The 16,592-nt window shown below is 41.4% G+C and overlaps 1 protein-coding gene across 2 annotated transcripts; it reads left to right on the top strand.

Annotated features, from left to right (window-relative positions):
- Positions 1–238: 238 nt before the first annotated feature.
- SOX3 (SRY-box transcription factor 3) lies at positions 239–1,576 on the top strand. Of its 2 annotated transcripts, XM_036304057.1 has the most exons (2): positions 605–1,245; positions 1,333–1,576. In XM_036304057.1, exons 1-2 carry the CDS (start codon positions 665–667, stop codon positions 1,574–1,576), a joined length of 825 nt encoding a protein of 274 aa, XP_036159950.1. In that variant the 5' UTR covers positions 605–664. The 2 variants fall into 2 exon arrangements, with proteins under 2 accessions (XP_036159949.1, XP_036159950.1); XM_036304056.1 differs by having other exon boundaries at positions 239–1,576.
- The last annotated feature ends 15,016 nt before the right edge of the window (positions 1,577–16,592 follow it).

The following is a 16,592-nucleotide window of genomic DNA, read 5'->3' on the forward strand; positions in this document are numbered from 1 at the left end:
CAGAATAACTCTCATCACGTCACCGGGCCCAAGAGGGGCGTGGAGGTGAACGAAAGGGCTCCCCGAACTTTTTTTCCTGTGGGGGACGATCGGGGGCTCCGTGGTGATTGGCCAGAGTGCATCACTGCAAACCTGTCAATCACGGGGGCTCCCGCAGGCGAGGGGCGGACCGAGCCCAACCCTAGGGGAATCGGAGCAGGTATATAAGAGGCCTGGCGAGTGCCCGGCCAGACAACGAATGCGACCAGCTCCTGGCAAAGCATCAGGTGAGAGTGGCCTGCGGGTTCCTGTAGACCTGGCGCGGAGCGCTTCAGCAAGCCTATCCTTCCCTCCCGACCCGCTGGCCCACCGGCCCCCAAGTGCCCCTCCGACGGAGCCCCCAGGCCTTTTCACCGTGGCCGCTCCAGCCCCGGGAGCGCCTTCTCCTCCCGCCACTCTGGCGCACCTTCTTCCCGCTCCGGCCATGTACAGCCTGCTGGAGACTGAACTCAAGAACCCCGTGGGGCCATCCACTCCAGGGACAGGAGCTGGTGGCCCCACAGCCCCGGGCGGTGCAGGCAAGAGTAGCTCGAACACAGCCAGCGGCGCGAACGCAGGCGGAGGCAGCGGTGGCGGCGCGAGCGGCGGTGGCGGGGGCAGTGATCAGGACCGCGTGAAAAGGCCCATGAACGCCTTCATGGTGTGGTCCCGCGGGCAGCGGCGCAAGATGGCCTTGGAGAACCCCAAGATGCACAACTCTGAGATCAGCAAGCGCTTGGGCGCCGACTGGAAACTGCTGACCGACGCCGAGAAGCGGCCGTTCATCGACGAGGCCAAGCGACTGCGCGCTGTGCACATGAAAGAGTACCCGGACTATAAGTACCGGCCGCGCCGCAAGACCAAGACTTTGCTCAAGAAGGACAAGTACTCCTTGCCGGGTGGCCTCCTGCCCCCCGGCGCCGCCGCCGCCGCCGCCGCCGCCGCCGCCGCGGCGGCCGCCGCCAGCAGCCCGGTGGGCGTGGGCCAGCGCCTGGACACGTACACACACGTGAACGGATGGGCCAACGGCGCGTACTCGCTGGTGCAGGAGCAGCTGGGCTACGCGCAGCCGGCCACCATGAGCAGCCCGCCGCCGCCCGCGTTGCCTCAGATGCACCGCTACGACATGGCAGGCCTGCAGTACAGCCCCATGATGCCCCCAGGGGCCCAGAGCTACATGAACGCCGCCGCGGCCGCCGCGGCCGCCTCGGGCTACGGGGGCATGGCGCCCTCAGCCGCCGCCGCCGCCGCCGCCGCCTACGGGCAGCAGCCCGCCACCGCCGCCGCCGCGGCCGCGGCCGCCGCCGCCATGAGCCTGGGCCCCATGGGCACCGTGGTGAAGACGGAGCCCAGCTCACCTCCACCCGCCATCACCTCGCACTCGCAGCGCGCGTGCCTCGGAGACCTGCGCGACATGATAAGCATGTACCTGCCACCCGGCGGGGACGCGGCTGACGCTGCTTCGCCGCTGCCAGGCGGCCGCCTGCACACCGTACACCAGCACTACCAGGGCGCGGGGACTGCCGTCAACGGAACCGTGCCGCTGACCCACATCTGAGCGCCGCCCTGCGCTCGCCGGCCCTGCACCCCCACCCCACCCCGCACCCCCTGAGTTGGGACGCCTTGTTGTTTAGCTTTGCTTGCCTGGGTCTGTTGCCTTGTACCTGTGAAGGGGAGGACAGAAAGTTTTGCCATAGCTGTCCGGTTTTGTACAAAAGCAAAAGAAGTCCGGAGCAGCTAAGCTAGGACTTTCTAGAGCTCGACTGCCCTTTCCTCCCCTTTTGTAGGCTGGAATCGCTGTGATGTTCGCAAAGAAAAAGCAGCCCCCCCACCCCATCCTCCGGGGTTCCGGGTTTTCCGGTTGCATTTGAAAATGTTGTCTCCTTAGTTTGCTGTTAGTCATGGAGTGAGTGAATGGGAGAAACTGTACTCGTACTCGCGGGTGAAGCTGACCTGAAACCTGCAACCTCCCCTCCTCCAGTCGCGTTGCATCCGTTTTCCTCCTGGGCTTTTGGGGGGCTGACCGCGCGGAGGGGCGCGGCAGCTAAATCCAATGTTAATTTATAGCCAGGTGTGCGTGTGTCTCCCGCATCGCAGTCCTTGGCCACAGGCAGCTTGTCCAGTCCGCATTTAGTTTGTTGCGTTGTGATTTCTGCCGTGATCAATATTTGATACTTTGTCGCGATGATGTTTTCAGATTTCGTTTGTGTTGTGGGGAAGGGGCTATTTTGTTTAATGTTTTTCAAGGGTTTACTCTTAATTCTTAAATGAGAGATCAATAAATTTTATAACCAACATAATGGAGTCCTGATAATTTTGTGAGCCTGAAACTTTAGGTGCGGGGTGGATATTACAACCGTGGTCCTGTCCTGGGGGTGGGAGGCACCTGAGGGACGTTGAGTGATCTGAAATGGTTTATTTTTTAACTACTGGTAAACCAAAACACAGCGGCTGCTAATATTTTCAACTGAAACTCTGAGGAGAAAGTAGTTTGTCTAAAGCGAACCTCCCGCGGCCACGCACTTGTTGATAGCTCCGAGAGGCCAATGGAACCAGCAAAAAAAGGGGTACCTTTACCTTTGTGCACTGGGGCGGGAAGACACTAGAGCCAAGCTGAAAACGAAAACCCTTCAGAAATCTCAATTATCTTATTAGAAATAAATAGATTACAGGAATCCCTATGAGGAAATAAATATATTTCAACCGTGGTGGCAGAAGCTGGAGAACCAGCATTCAAAGAACATAAGGTTTGGTTTTGCAAAGTGCATGTTAGATCTCTAAAAAAAAAAAAAAAAAGACCTAAAGGATCTCTAAAACTCTGAATGGCTTTTTCTTTTTGACTTGTCAACCCAGTCCACATACTTATTTTCTAAAAGAGGCTCCCTCTCATTCCAAACCAGGAGCCCACTTTCTACTCCTCCCCCACCGACTTCCCCCAGTCCCTGACCCTTGGCCATGCCGCTGTGTCCCCTGAAAGCCCTTTCGTTTCGCTCTGGCCACACGGCCCCAGTGTATCTGTATGGAGTCTAGGAAGAAAACAAATAGAACCAGTGTTTTTTTACTGCCTTCTCAGCTGTTTGAGGTGATTTCCTTAATCCCTTTAATCCTGTTACTTCGCTATCCCAGTATAACTAAACTAGGACTTTCCAATAAGCTTGGCCTGGTGCACTGTTTTTAACCTCATCTACTTCTGGCCACAGGTTTGTTTGCTTGAGGTCTGCTGGGAATCTGGGCGACAGAATCTCCCGTAAATTGGTTCGAATTCCACATTTCCAACCGGCTTCTTTGTGCGGGCCAGCCTTTCACCTGCTGGCTGGGGCGGGTTTCAGGGGGAGGGGTAGGGGCTTTCAACAACTTCAGGGGTCGTTCCAGCTTTTTACACATCACTGAGGATCCTGAAGACTAAGCTTACTATGCCTCTACTAGAGAAGTCCGAAGTCCGGTCTCCCAGGAAAAGTAGCGCCATCCCTCCTCAGAGGACACTGGCACCCCACCTATAGCACCCCACCTCACACTGTGCAGCAAGGGGGGTCGATGAATTACAGATTACAGCCCATTGCCCTCCACCCCAAAGCTCCTTCCTGGCCTGCTGTGTCCCTGCTGAGCTCAGGCAAGGCCTCTGCTCTACTCCCTTTTTTCCCACAGACCTTGGTCCCTCCAGGCTGGTCCGTGCTGCCTAGATTGGAGCTAACTGAACAGACTGTCAGGATGCTGAGCCTCAACCTCCTCCCCGTACTCCAGTGTCCCAGGGTCTGGAGGAAACTCTCCTGTCATATTCACTCCCCTATTCATCTTTCACAGTGTTTGGGTCTCAATAAAGTACCTGTTTGTAGGTTACTCTGGGTTCAAATTTCTAGCAATTGTGGACACAAGTTTGATTTGAAATGACTCCAGGAAAGGGAGGGTGAAAACAAGCAATTCCAACCCACTGAGGGGGCGGTGGCGACTGGGATAAACTGACACTGCTTCTTTGGAAGAGTCCATTGTGTGGTTGCCTTCTTAGAAGTGCCAGGGTCACCCTTTCAGCAGTCTCACATACTGCTCACTCCCTCTCTAAACATCCATGGCTTTGTGCTCCACTTTGTCTGATTTCCAAATTGTCTGTAAGAGAAAAGATTTCATCAATCAGCACATTTGGAGGATTTAAATATAGATGAAAGACAATTTTTTAAAAAAACTTTAGCAATAGGGAAGGGAAATGAACTGAACTGGGGTGAAACTTCTATCCTCTAGGCCAAAGTTTTCAAACCAGAGCGCGTGCGTGTACACACACACACACACACACACACACACACACACACACACACTTCTTTACACACCTCTACCAGGACAACTGAACTGCTCCTTAATCTCTTTTACAGATTAGGGTTCTTGTAAGGTTTTTAATTTGAAATAAGGGTTCTGCTGCTTAAGTATCAACACTAACAAAATCTGGTCACACCCAAACACTCCTCTCCCTTGTTGTACATATGAAGAAACTGGCCCCTAAGGAAAAAAATGGCAATGCTCAAGGTGCTTAGCTGACTCTATGGCAGCACAGGCATGGAGGGCTTTCTGTTGCACCACAAGATGAAGAGAAATGGATGAAATCCAGTTTTAGTTGCCTCTCAAGCTCACAATCCCGCAGGTCTCTGAAGAAAAGAGATAATTCCTAACACAGACACCTAGTAGCCACCGCTTGGTGAACAATGAAGTGATGTGGGGAACATAGGGTCTTACAGAGTGGAAAACACCAGCCCCTATCTTTTATCTTTCCACTAACAGGAGCGGAGTTACCGTTTGGTGGGAATTATCCTACATAGAGATTTTCTTTCCTGTCAGGTCTACACAACTCCCCTTACTAATCCCCCTTCTAGATATTCAGAGGGGGAGAGGCCACCCAAAATGAAGGAAGAGATTTGTAAACAAAGACACTCATCACAGACCTCCCTATAATGGTAAAAGTTACACACAACCCAAATAGGAAAACATTATGCAAAATATTGTTTTCAAAAAAGACTACTTTGCAGATTAAAAATTGTGTGTGGAGAGATTTTAATGACATAGGGAAATGCTTAAACCACAAAGTGAAAAGAGTGAGATACACAAAAGTATATTCAGTATGTATGACCTATTTAAAAATAAGTAGGTATGACTAAAAACTATGCAAAAATTCAGGGTAGTATTATGAATACTGGTTAGTCTTCCTTATATATTCTTGTACTTTTCAATTTTCTCTGATAAGATTATATTTCTGTTATCACCAGAAAAGGCATTTAAAAAAATATATTCCCTCCCTATCACAAAGACAGAAAAATGTGTCTCCTTGTGAAAGAAAAGTTCCAGCTTTCCCTTCATTTGTTTTGGGGCAAGGGGGGAGCAGGGAGCCACGGGAGCAGTAATCCTTCAGCTTTCCTCAGCCTGGACAGTGAACGCAAGTAGGACAAGCACACTAGAGTAACACCAGCCTCTTCGGCCAAGTGCCCTCTTCAGCAAGCAGGAGCAGGAGCAGATTAGTGAGGGCTCCATCATTCTTCAGACCCACTCATTGAAGAAAAAGACCTCTTTAGGAGCCAAGATCAACAGCGGGAAGCAGTGGCCACTGAGGACCCGGAAGGCACATACTAACTAGTAAACCCAGGGGCTTGAGTAACCCTCATTGCCCTCTTGGGATGGGGAGGGGAGAACAAGCCCAGGGGTTGGGTCCCAGGACAGGAGGAGGAGGGGCTAGGTGAGCACCCACCACCAGCTGAATGAAACATAATATGCTAGTCCCTTCTCCCCATCATCACCATCATCACCATCCTCAGCCTTTTCTGCTGGACCACTATCATGGCTTCCTACCTGCTCCCCACCAACTATTCTTCCTATAGAGTTCCCTCTACTTTGCAAACATAAAACCTATCATTGTTACTTCCCTTCTTATTAACCTTCTAGTGGCTACTTTTGATTGCTCTTGGGAAAATCTCCCAACTGCTCCAAAGCTGTGCTTGATCCAGCTCCTCCCATCTCTCTGGGCTCAACTCCTTGCACTTTTACTCTTCCTTATCTCAACACCAGCAAGAATTTATTTGATAAATGTTTGCTAAATATGTTATGGTTCCTAAGGTTTCATATCTAAATACAATTTAAAGTTCAGTAATTGTCTCAGATAAAGATTATTTTGCACAGTACATGTCTTAGTTTACATCAGCGGAATTTTCCCAGATCCACGCATCAAACACAGATTTCCTGACAATTAATAAAATTTATTATAAAAAAATACATTGTTTCTTTCCTGCCTCAAGGTTTTTGAATTTGTTGTTCCACTTTCTTGGATTGTTCTTTACCAAGCTCTTCCCAACAAATACTTCAGTGTCTTCCTGAAGATCTCAGTTCAAGCGTCACTTTGGGGAAGTATTCCATGATGCCCACCTTCAGAATAGGACAAATCTGCTTGTAATAAGCTCTCATAGCACTGGGTACCTTTTCACAGCACTGATCTCAGTGGTCATTTTATGTTTACTTATGTAATTCTGCCTATTGTTGGTCTCTCATCTAGTATTGTGAGTTCCATAAGGACAAAGTCTGTGTCTGATTTTTTTCAGCAATACTTATTCCATATTAGGTTCTCAAAAATATGCAACCACAATATTTTCAGACCCTGTGCATAGTTTCAGGCACAAAGCCATTATGTAGTATGTATTAGCTGTGATGGTCCCCTTTCTTAGCAACATCTGATGATTCTTCAGGGAGGAGCTAATGCTCTCTGGTCAGATTCTGTAATTCCCATCATCACAAGCAATGTTTCTCTTGCTAGAAAGCAAGCAAAATAAAACATTACAATTAAAAAGGAACAAACCATATGACACCACAAGCAAAAACACAAAATTTAAAAATAGATAAATAAGACTTTGTCAAAATTAGACTTTTTTGCTTCAAAGGACATACATCATGAAGGAAGTGAAGAGACAACTCATGGAATAGGAAAAATATACACAAATCATATATCTTATAAGAGGCTCATATGTAAAGGCTTACAACGTAATAATAATAATAATAACAATAACAATGTATCCTATTAAAAATGAGCAAAAGACTTGAGTCAGAATTTTTCCAAGGAGAATATACAAATGGTCAACAAGCACATGAAAAAATGCTCAACATCATTAGTCATCAGAGAAATGCAAATCAAAACTACTTTACTTCAACTAGGATGACTATAATAATAATTTTTAAGTATGCAATAACAAGCATTGATGAGGATGTGGAAAAAATGTAATATTTATACAGTGCTAGTGGGAATGTAAAATAGTAAAGCCACTTTAGAATATAGTATGGCAGTTCCTGAAAAGGTTAAACACTGACCATATGACCCAGAAATTCTAGTAGTAAGAATAACCAAGAAAAATAAAAACAAATGTCCACACAAATATTTGTACACTAATGTTCATAGCAGCATTATTTGTAATAGCAAAAAAGTCGAAACAACATAATTGTATATTAACTTATTAAGAATAAATAAAATGTGATATATCCATACAATGGAATATTATTCTTCAGTGAAAAGAAATTGAGTACTTGTTTATATACAGGTTAGTATATATGAAGCAATCTTATCCCCAAAGAAATGCGCACACACAGCATCCAGATCTTAGTTTCTAATATCATTCTTCAATAAAAGGAAACAGGGCTATTCTAGGACAGGGGCCAGAAATATACAGAATGAGCCTGGAACATCCTGTAGTGCCAGAAATAAGAAAAGGTAAGAAAAAAGGCAAGGAAAAATGAAAGGAAGGAACACGTGCAATTATGGGGCTGTGCCAAAGGGACACAGGTGCCAACTAAAAGAGCTCCAATGATCAAATTGGGAACAATTTGAGTAACAAAATGAATAAATTAGTATGGGATTATAACCCAAAGTATACAATAAATATCTATGCATTCACACTGAAATAAACAATTAAATAAATACATAAATGAGGGGAGAATAGACAAATCTTCTGTGTAGAAGAAATATAAATAATTTATATAAATACTCTGGCTTCTCATAGTATGGGCTATTCATAGTGACTACCTTATGAAGAGAATAGCAAGGAAAGAGGGAAATGAGTAAGTTTGCAGAGGAGAAACTTGACAAACACTATGTCAGTGAGGTCAACATCAACAGTGATAAGTCATGTTGATAGTATGTACCCTTGATATTCTACAATAAAAATGACATTTTTTCTTTGTGGTCTTCCTTCCCCAAACCCATAGTCAGTCTGTCTAGTCAAGAGACAAACATCAGACAAATTCCAATTGAGGGACATTTTACAAAATATTTGACCAGCAACCCTCAAAATTATCAAGGTCATAAAAAAACAGGAAAGCCTGAGAAACTGTCATAGTCAAGAGTAGCCTAAGGAGACATGACTACTAAATGTAATGTAAATGTAATGTAGTATTCTAGATAGGATGTTGGAGCAGTAAAAGGATTTTAAGAAAATCTGAATAAAATATAGAGTTTAGAAATAATATATTAATATTAGTTCATTAATGTAATGGTTGTACCATACTTATGAAAGATGTTAATAATTAGGGAAACTGGGTATAACAATATATGGGAACACTCTGTAAGTATCTTCCCAATTTTTGGTAAATATATAACTGTTCTAAGAAGCAAATTTATTTTTTTTAAAGAAATGAAGTACTGATACATACTACAACACAGATGAAACTTGAAAACATTATGCAGTCACAAAGGAGCACATATTCTATAATTCCATTTATGGTAATGCCCAGAATAAGCAAACCCATAGAAACAGAAGTAGATTAGTGTTTCCCTATGGCTGGAGGAATTGGAGAAGTAATGGGGAATAACTGCAACTGGGTACAGGGTTTCTTTGGGGGATGATTAAAATGTTCTAAAATCAATTGTGATGAGGGTTGCACAATTCTTTGAATATACTAAAAACCATTGACTTGTATATGGATGAATTTTATGGTTGAATTATATCTCGATAAAGTAGCTATTGTAGGTGTTTGGGAGGCAAATTGTCAAGTTCTAGAGGCTGCTGCACATACCAGGTGCTACTTCAAACTCAAATGCATTTTTCCTAACCTACGCTGTTTGAGCAGGAAGAGTCTTCAGAAATCATCTAGTACAGCATGCACCCTCATTTTACATAAAGGGAAACTGAGACCCAGAGTGACACGAATATGCCAAGGTTGCACTTGTTAATGCCAGAATCAGTGAACTAGAACTTGTGTATCCTGCCTTTCTGTTCAATGATTTCCTACAACTATCTCCAAGCTGCCTTTAATAAGGCTTATTATGTTTTTATCCACCTCCACCAAAAATCCCTTCTAAGTGGGAGGGAGGGTAGGTGGAAAATGGCAAACCATTACCAAAAGGACAACTAAATAAACTTTTTAATTACTGAAAACCTAGATTCAACCTACAAAAAAAAAATCACTCTTGTGGTAGCAACTACGCTCAGAACTCATTTTAAAAATGAGTACTTTGGAGAATAAGTGGATGCTGCATGGACACGCTCCCAGGAACAAACTGGAATTACAACTAAAATACAGAAAAACTTCCTGAATAATCAATGGAAGACTCATTGGAGAGAACCCTGATACCTGAGGACCAAAAGTGGAGACCGAATAGAGACTGGTAGGAGGGGCAGAGGCATGAAAGGGCTGGCTGGGTGCCCACAGACAGCAACTGAAGTTCTAGAGAGATATCTCAGCTGTGGGGGGTTGCCACTGAGAGCTCTGGGGTCTAATCCCCAAACTGGGCCACCAACAGAGAGCACCAGAACTGAGAAGGGTACCCACATAATATCTGGCTGTGAAAAGCAGCAGCGTTGCTGTCTGCCAGGGAGAGATGGCTTGAAATTCAGGCACCCTCTTAAAGGGCCAAAGCACAGAATTCCCTGTGGAGCCACCTTGTGCTCCAGCAGAGGGAGGGCAGAGTGGACTGGAGCTGTGTGAGCAGAAGCCGGACTGGGGACACAGGAGTTAGAGCTCAGAAAGCATATATCACCCCTCCCCCATTTTCCTGTGCTGAGTCATTCCCTCATGCAGAGGAGGACATCTTCCCAATACAGACATTTGCCTTGCCTGGAGGAAAGATAGTTTGACCCACCCTGTTGAAAAAAACCTTACTCTGAGGCCACTTAAGAGACTAAAAATAACAATTAGCCTCCAGGCAAAAGCAACTGCCCCACCCAGTTGAAAAAACTCTGGCCTCACTTGAGGACAATTGCCTAGGGGCAATTCAAGTTGGAATACAGTAGGTCCTTGGGTAAATTCGGAGATCCGTTCCTACTGTGCAACACAACGCGATTTTCACCATAAGTCAGAACCCACCTACATAAGCACCTACATCACTCACATGGAGCACATACACAGCAGTAATGAAGTGAAACGGTAAAAAAAAAAATAAAAAATTAAAAGAAAGATAACAATTCCTGACCTTTACTTGTGGTAAATAAATAATAAAAAACATAAAACACATATGTACACACATAGAAATGACAGAACTATTTTTTTATAAATAAATAGGAGATGGCGACATAACCACAAAATGATGTACATTGAGTCCAACGTAACCTGAGAACTGTATGTACTATCAGTCTGTACGCAGAGGCAGTCTCTGAAGGCTTTGAGTCTTTGCCTGATCTAATTAGTCAGAAATAAGCATTTGACACTGTCCTGAACTAAAAATTGAGGGCGTAGAGGATCTACCTAATACATAGTCACAAACCCAAACAGACAACCAAAATGAGGAGACAAAGAAACAATCCCCAAATGAGAGAAGTAGAGAATTCACCACAAGAAGATATAAATGAAGCAGAAAAAAGAAATTTATCTGAAACAGAGTTCAGAGTAATGATGGTAAGGATGCTCAATAACATGAGAAAGGATATAGCAACTATGAAAACAGAAATAAAGAATGACATAACACAAATAAAGAACACGTTGGAAGAAATTAGAAGACAGGTTTGAAAAAAATCAGAGAACCAAAAAGAAAAAACAATTAAAAAATAGGAGGACAGCTTAAGGGAGCTGTGGGACAACATGAAACGTAACAATATTAGAATAACAGGTGTGCCAGAAGAGGCAGAAAAGGAAAAAGGGATAGAGCATTTTTAAGAAATAATGGCAGAAAACTTCCATAATCTGGTAAAGGAAAAAGTCACTCAAGTTCAGGAGGCACAGAGAACCCCAAGCAAGAAGAACCCAAATAGGACCACGCCCAGGCACATCATAATTAAAATGACAAAAATTAAAGACAAAGAGAGAATCTTAAAGGCAGCAAGAGAAAAGCAAACTGTTACCTACAAAGGAGTTCCCATAAGGCTGACACTGATTTTTCATCAGGCCAGAAGGGAATGGCATGACATACTCAAGGTAATGGAAAGCAAGGATCTAAACCAAGATTACTATATCCAACAAGGTTATCATTCAAAATAGATGGTCAGATAAAGAGCTTCCCAGACAAAAAAAAAAGACTAAAAGAGTATATCACCACCAAGCTAGCATTACAAGAAATGATAAAGGGGCTGCTGTGATGAGGAGAAGAAACAGAGAGAGAAACCTAGGCATACAGAATTAAAATGGCAATAAATAAGTACCTATCAATAATAACCCTAAATGTAAATGGATAAAATACTCCAATCAAAATGCATAGGGTAGCTGAATGGATATAAAAATATGACCAACTATATGCTATCTACAAGAGACCCACCTCAGGACAAAAGACACACACATGATGAGAGTGAAGGGATGAAAAAATTTTCCATGCAAATGGAAAAGAAATATTCATATCCAACAAAATAGACTTCTAAATGAAAGCCATCACAAGAGACAACAAAGTTCACTACACAATACTAAAGGGATCAATCCAACAAGAGGATATAACCCTGGTAAACATATATACACCCAATAGAGGAGCACCTAAATATATTTTAAAAAACTTCTAGATGACTTTAACGGAGAGATCAACAACAATACAGCCATACTAGGACATTTTTTTTATATTTTATTGATATTTTTACAGAGAGGAAGGGAGAGGGATAGAGAGTTAGAAACATCGATGAGAGAGAAACATCGATCAGCTGCCTCCTGCACACTCCCTACTGGGAATGTGTCCACAACCAAGGTACATGCCCTTGACCGAAATCGAACCTGGGACCCTTCAGTCCACAGGCCAACGCTCTATCCACCGAGCCAAACCGGTTAGGGCACCATACTAGGAGATTTTAACACCCTGCTCACTTCACTGGATAGATCTTCCTGACAAAAACTTAACAATGAAACAGTGACTCTGAAGGAGACACTGGATCAGATGGATTTAATTGACATTAATAGAACATCTCACCCTAAAGCAGAAGAATATACATTCTTTTCAAGTGCAGAAAGATCATTCACAAAGAGAGACCACATGTTAGGACACAGAACAAGTCTCTACACGTTGACGAAGACTGAAATCATATCAAGCATCTTCTTAGATCACAGTGGCGTGAAATTAGAAATCAACTACAGTAAAACCACTCAAAAATATTCAAACACATGGAGGCTAAATAGCATGTTATTAAACAACAAATGGGTTACCAATGAGATCAAGAAAAAATAAAAAACTACCTGGAAACAAATGAAAATGAAACCACAACAATCCCAAATCTCTGGGACACAGCAAAAGCAGTCTTGAGAAGGACATTTATAGCACTATAGGCATACCTCAAAAAACAAGAAAAATCAGCAATAAACTATTTAACCCTACAACTGAAAGAACTAGAAAGAGAACAATAAGAAAATCCCAGAGTAAGTAGAAGGAGGAAAATAATAAAGGTTAGAGCAGAAATAAACAACATAGAGACAAAAAAAATCAATGAAACTAAGAGCTGGTTCTTTGCAAGGATAAACAAAATTGATGACCCATTAGCCAGACTCATCAAGAAAAAGAGATAAGACCAAAATAAATAAAATCAGAAACAAAATGGGAGGAGTAAGCATGGGCACCGAAGAAATACAAAGGATTATAAGAAAATACTATGAACAACTATATGCCAATGAGCTGGACAATGTGGATGCAATGGCCAAATTCCTTGAAAAATGCAATCTCCCAAAACTGAATCAGGAAGTTTCAGAAAACCTGAAGAGGCCAATAACGACTGATGAAATAGAAGCAGTACTAATAAAAGCAAAAACAAAATAATAATAAAAAAACTCCCAGCAGCCCTGACCGGTTTGGCTCAGTGGATAGAGTGGCGGCCTGAAGACTCAAGGGTCCCAGGTTCAATTCCGGTCAAGGGCATGTACCTTGGTTGCGGGCACATCCCCAGTGGGGAGTGTGCAGGAGGCGGCTGATCGATGTTTCACTCTCATCGATGTTTCTAGCTCTCTATCCCTTTCCCTTCCTCTCTGTAAAAAAATCAATAAAATATATTAAAAAAAAAATCCCAGCAAACAAAATCCCAGGTCTGGACAGCTTCAAAGGGGGTTTTACCAAACATTCAAAGAAGAACTAACATCTATACCTCTCAAACTATTTTTAAAAATCCAAGAGGAAGGAACACTTTCAAACTCTTTATGAGATCAGCAGTATCCTAATTCCAAAACCAGACAAAGACACTACAAAGAAAGAGAATTATAGGCCAATATACATGATGAACATAGATGTGAAAATCCTCAACAAAATTCTAGCAAATCAGATCCAGCATTACATTAGAAAGATTATACACCATGACCAAGCAGGATTTATTCCATGGATGCAAGGCCGGTACAATATTTGCAAATCAATAAATGTGATATATCACATAAACAAATTAAAAGGCAAAAATCACATGATCATATCAATAGATGCAGAAAAAAACATTCCACAAATCCCACACCCATTTTTTATAAAAACTCTCAGCAAAGTGGGAATAGAAGGAAAATATCTCAACATGATAAAGGCCATATATGACAAACCTACAGAGAACATCATATTCAATGAGCAAAAACCATTTCCTCTAAGAACAGGAACAAGACAGGGATGCCCATTTTCACCACTCTTATTCTACATAGTACTGGAAGTCTTAGCCACAGCAATTAGACAAGAAGAAGAAATAAAGGCACCCAAATTGGGAAGGAAGAAGTAAAACTCTCATTATTCTCAGATGACATGATTATTGTACATAGAACACCCTAAAGACTCCACCAAAAAACCCACTAGATTTAATAAATGAATTTGGCAATATAGCAGGATTCAAAATCAACACTACAAAATTGATGGCTTTTTTATACACCAATAATGAACTCTCAAAAGGAAAAACCAAATAAATAATCCCATTTACCATTGCAACAAAAAAATTAAGATACGTAGGAATAAACTTAACTAAGGAGGTAAAAGACCTATACTTGGAAAACTACAGGACGTTGAAAAAAGAGATATAGGAAGACCTAAACAAATGGAAGAATATACCATTTTCATGGATTGGTAGAATCAACATCACTAAAATGTCCATACTACCCAAAGCAATCTATAGATTCAATGCAATCCCTATCAAAATACCAATGACATTTTGCACAAAACTATAACAAATAATCTAAAATTTTATATGGAATCACAAGAGACCCTAATAGCCACAGAAATCTTGTGAAAGAAGAACAAACTTGATATATTATGCTACCTGTTATCAAACTATACTATGAGGCTATAGTAATTAAAACAGCATGATACTGTGTCTATAAAAAATAGACACAGAGAACAAATGAACAGAATAGAGAGCCCAGAAATAATCCCATGCCTATATGGTCAGTTAATATATGACAAAGGAGACAAGAATATACAATGGGGTTAAAATAGTCTATTAAATAAATGATGTTGGGAAAATTGGACAGATAGATTCTACAAGTGAAACTAGACCTCCTTTTTACAGCATACATAAGAATAAACACAAAATGGATTAAAGTCTTAAATGCAATACTTGACACCATAAAAGTCCTAGAAGAAAACATGGCAGTAAAGTGATGTTACTCTTAGTGATATTTTTTCTAATATATCTCCTCAGGCAAGGGAAACAAACAAACAAACAAAAAATAAATGAGACTACGGCAAACTAATTTTTTTTGCACAGCAAAGGAAACCATCAACAAAATAAAAAGAAAACCCACCTAATGGGAGAACATATTCACCAATGATATATCTGATAAGGGATTAGTATCCAAAATTTGTAAAGAACTCATATAACTCAACACCAAAAACTCCCAAACAATCAGATTAAAAAATGGGCAAAAGACCTGAATAGACATTTCTCCAAAGAGGACATACAAATGGCCAATAGACAAATGAAAAGATGCTCAATGTCATTAATAATCAGAGAAATTCAAATTAAAACCACAATGGACTATCTCCTCACATTTGTCCTTGAACACTGTTGATGGGATTTCAGATTGGTGCAACCACTATGGAAAACAGTATGGAGGTTCCTCAAAAAATGAAAATAGAACTATTATATGACCCTGCATTTCTATTTCTGGGTATATATGGAAAGAAATTCAAAACAGTAATTTGAAAATATATTTGCACCCCTATGATTATTACAACATTATTTATAATAGTTAAGCTATGGAAGTAATCCAAGTGCTATGGAAGTAATCCATCTTTTTAAATAAAAAGATGGTACATGTATACAATAGAATATTACTCAGTCATAAAATGAATGAAATCTTACTATTTGTGAAAACATGGAGGAACTAGAGAGTATTATGCCAAGTTAAATAAATCAGATAAAGATAAATACCATGTATTTCATTTAAAACCTAAAGAACAAAATAAATGAACACACAAAACAGAAAGAGACAAATAGACATAGAGAACAAACTGAGGGTTGCCAGATGAGTGGTGGGTTGGAGATAACGTTGAAAAAGTGAAGAGATTAAGAAGTACAAATCATAGTTACAAAATAGTCATGGGGTTGTAAATTACTAGTACAGCATAGGGAATATAGTCAATAATATTGTACAGTGCCAGGTGGTTTCTAGACTTATTGGGGGGATCACTTCATGAGTTATATAAATGTCTAACCACTATGCTGTACACCTGAACCTAATATAATATTGAATGTCAACTGTAATGGAAAAATTAAAAACAAACAAAATTGAATTAAATATAATCTGTTTAAGGTCACCCAATCTGTTAGACTGCACATACTTCTAGCAAAGAAGTAATTATGACTTCTAATCTAATTTTTCCAGGCCAGGTTACCAGAAAATGCCAAGAGAATAAAGATTTATATTTTAACAGAAATAAGTGAGTACTTTGTGTGTGTTAAAGAAATCTTCACAGAGGAAAAAAATGTCCTGTTAAAAAAGTAATTAAGAGCTCATTTATTTTTAAAATATGTCATTCTCTATGGAAATATCAACAAAAATTAACAGAAGTTTAAATTACCATACATATATTACCCTTAGATATTATTAGTATGCTTTTATATGTGGATCTTGGAAATCCCTAATAAGCAAAAACAAATGTATAATACTAAGTAGACATTATTTTAAAAATTTACTGAAATTTAATTTTATTTAAATTTGAAAACATCAGGAACTTTTGAAATAAGTTTGAAAAGCTTTGCCAAAGCCCA

Source organism: Myotis myotis, unplaced genomic scaffold, assembly GCF_014108235.1.
Source record: "Myotis myotis isolate mMyoMyo1 unplaced genomic scaffold, mMyoMyo1.p scaffold_m19_p_4, whole genome shotgun sequence".
Taxonomy (NCBI): domain Eukaryota; kingdom Metazoa; phylum Chordata; class Mammalia; order Chiroptera; family Vespertilionidae; genus Myotis; species Myotis myotis.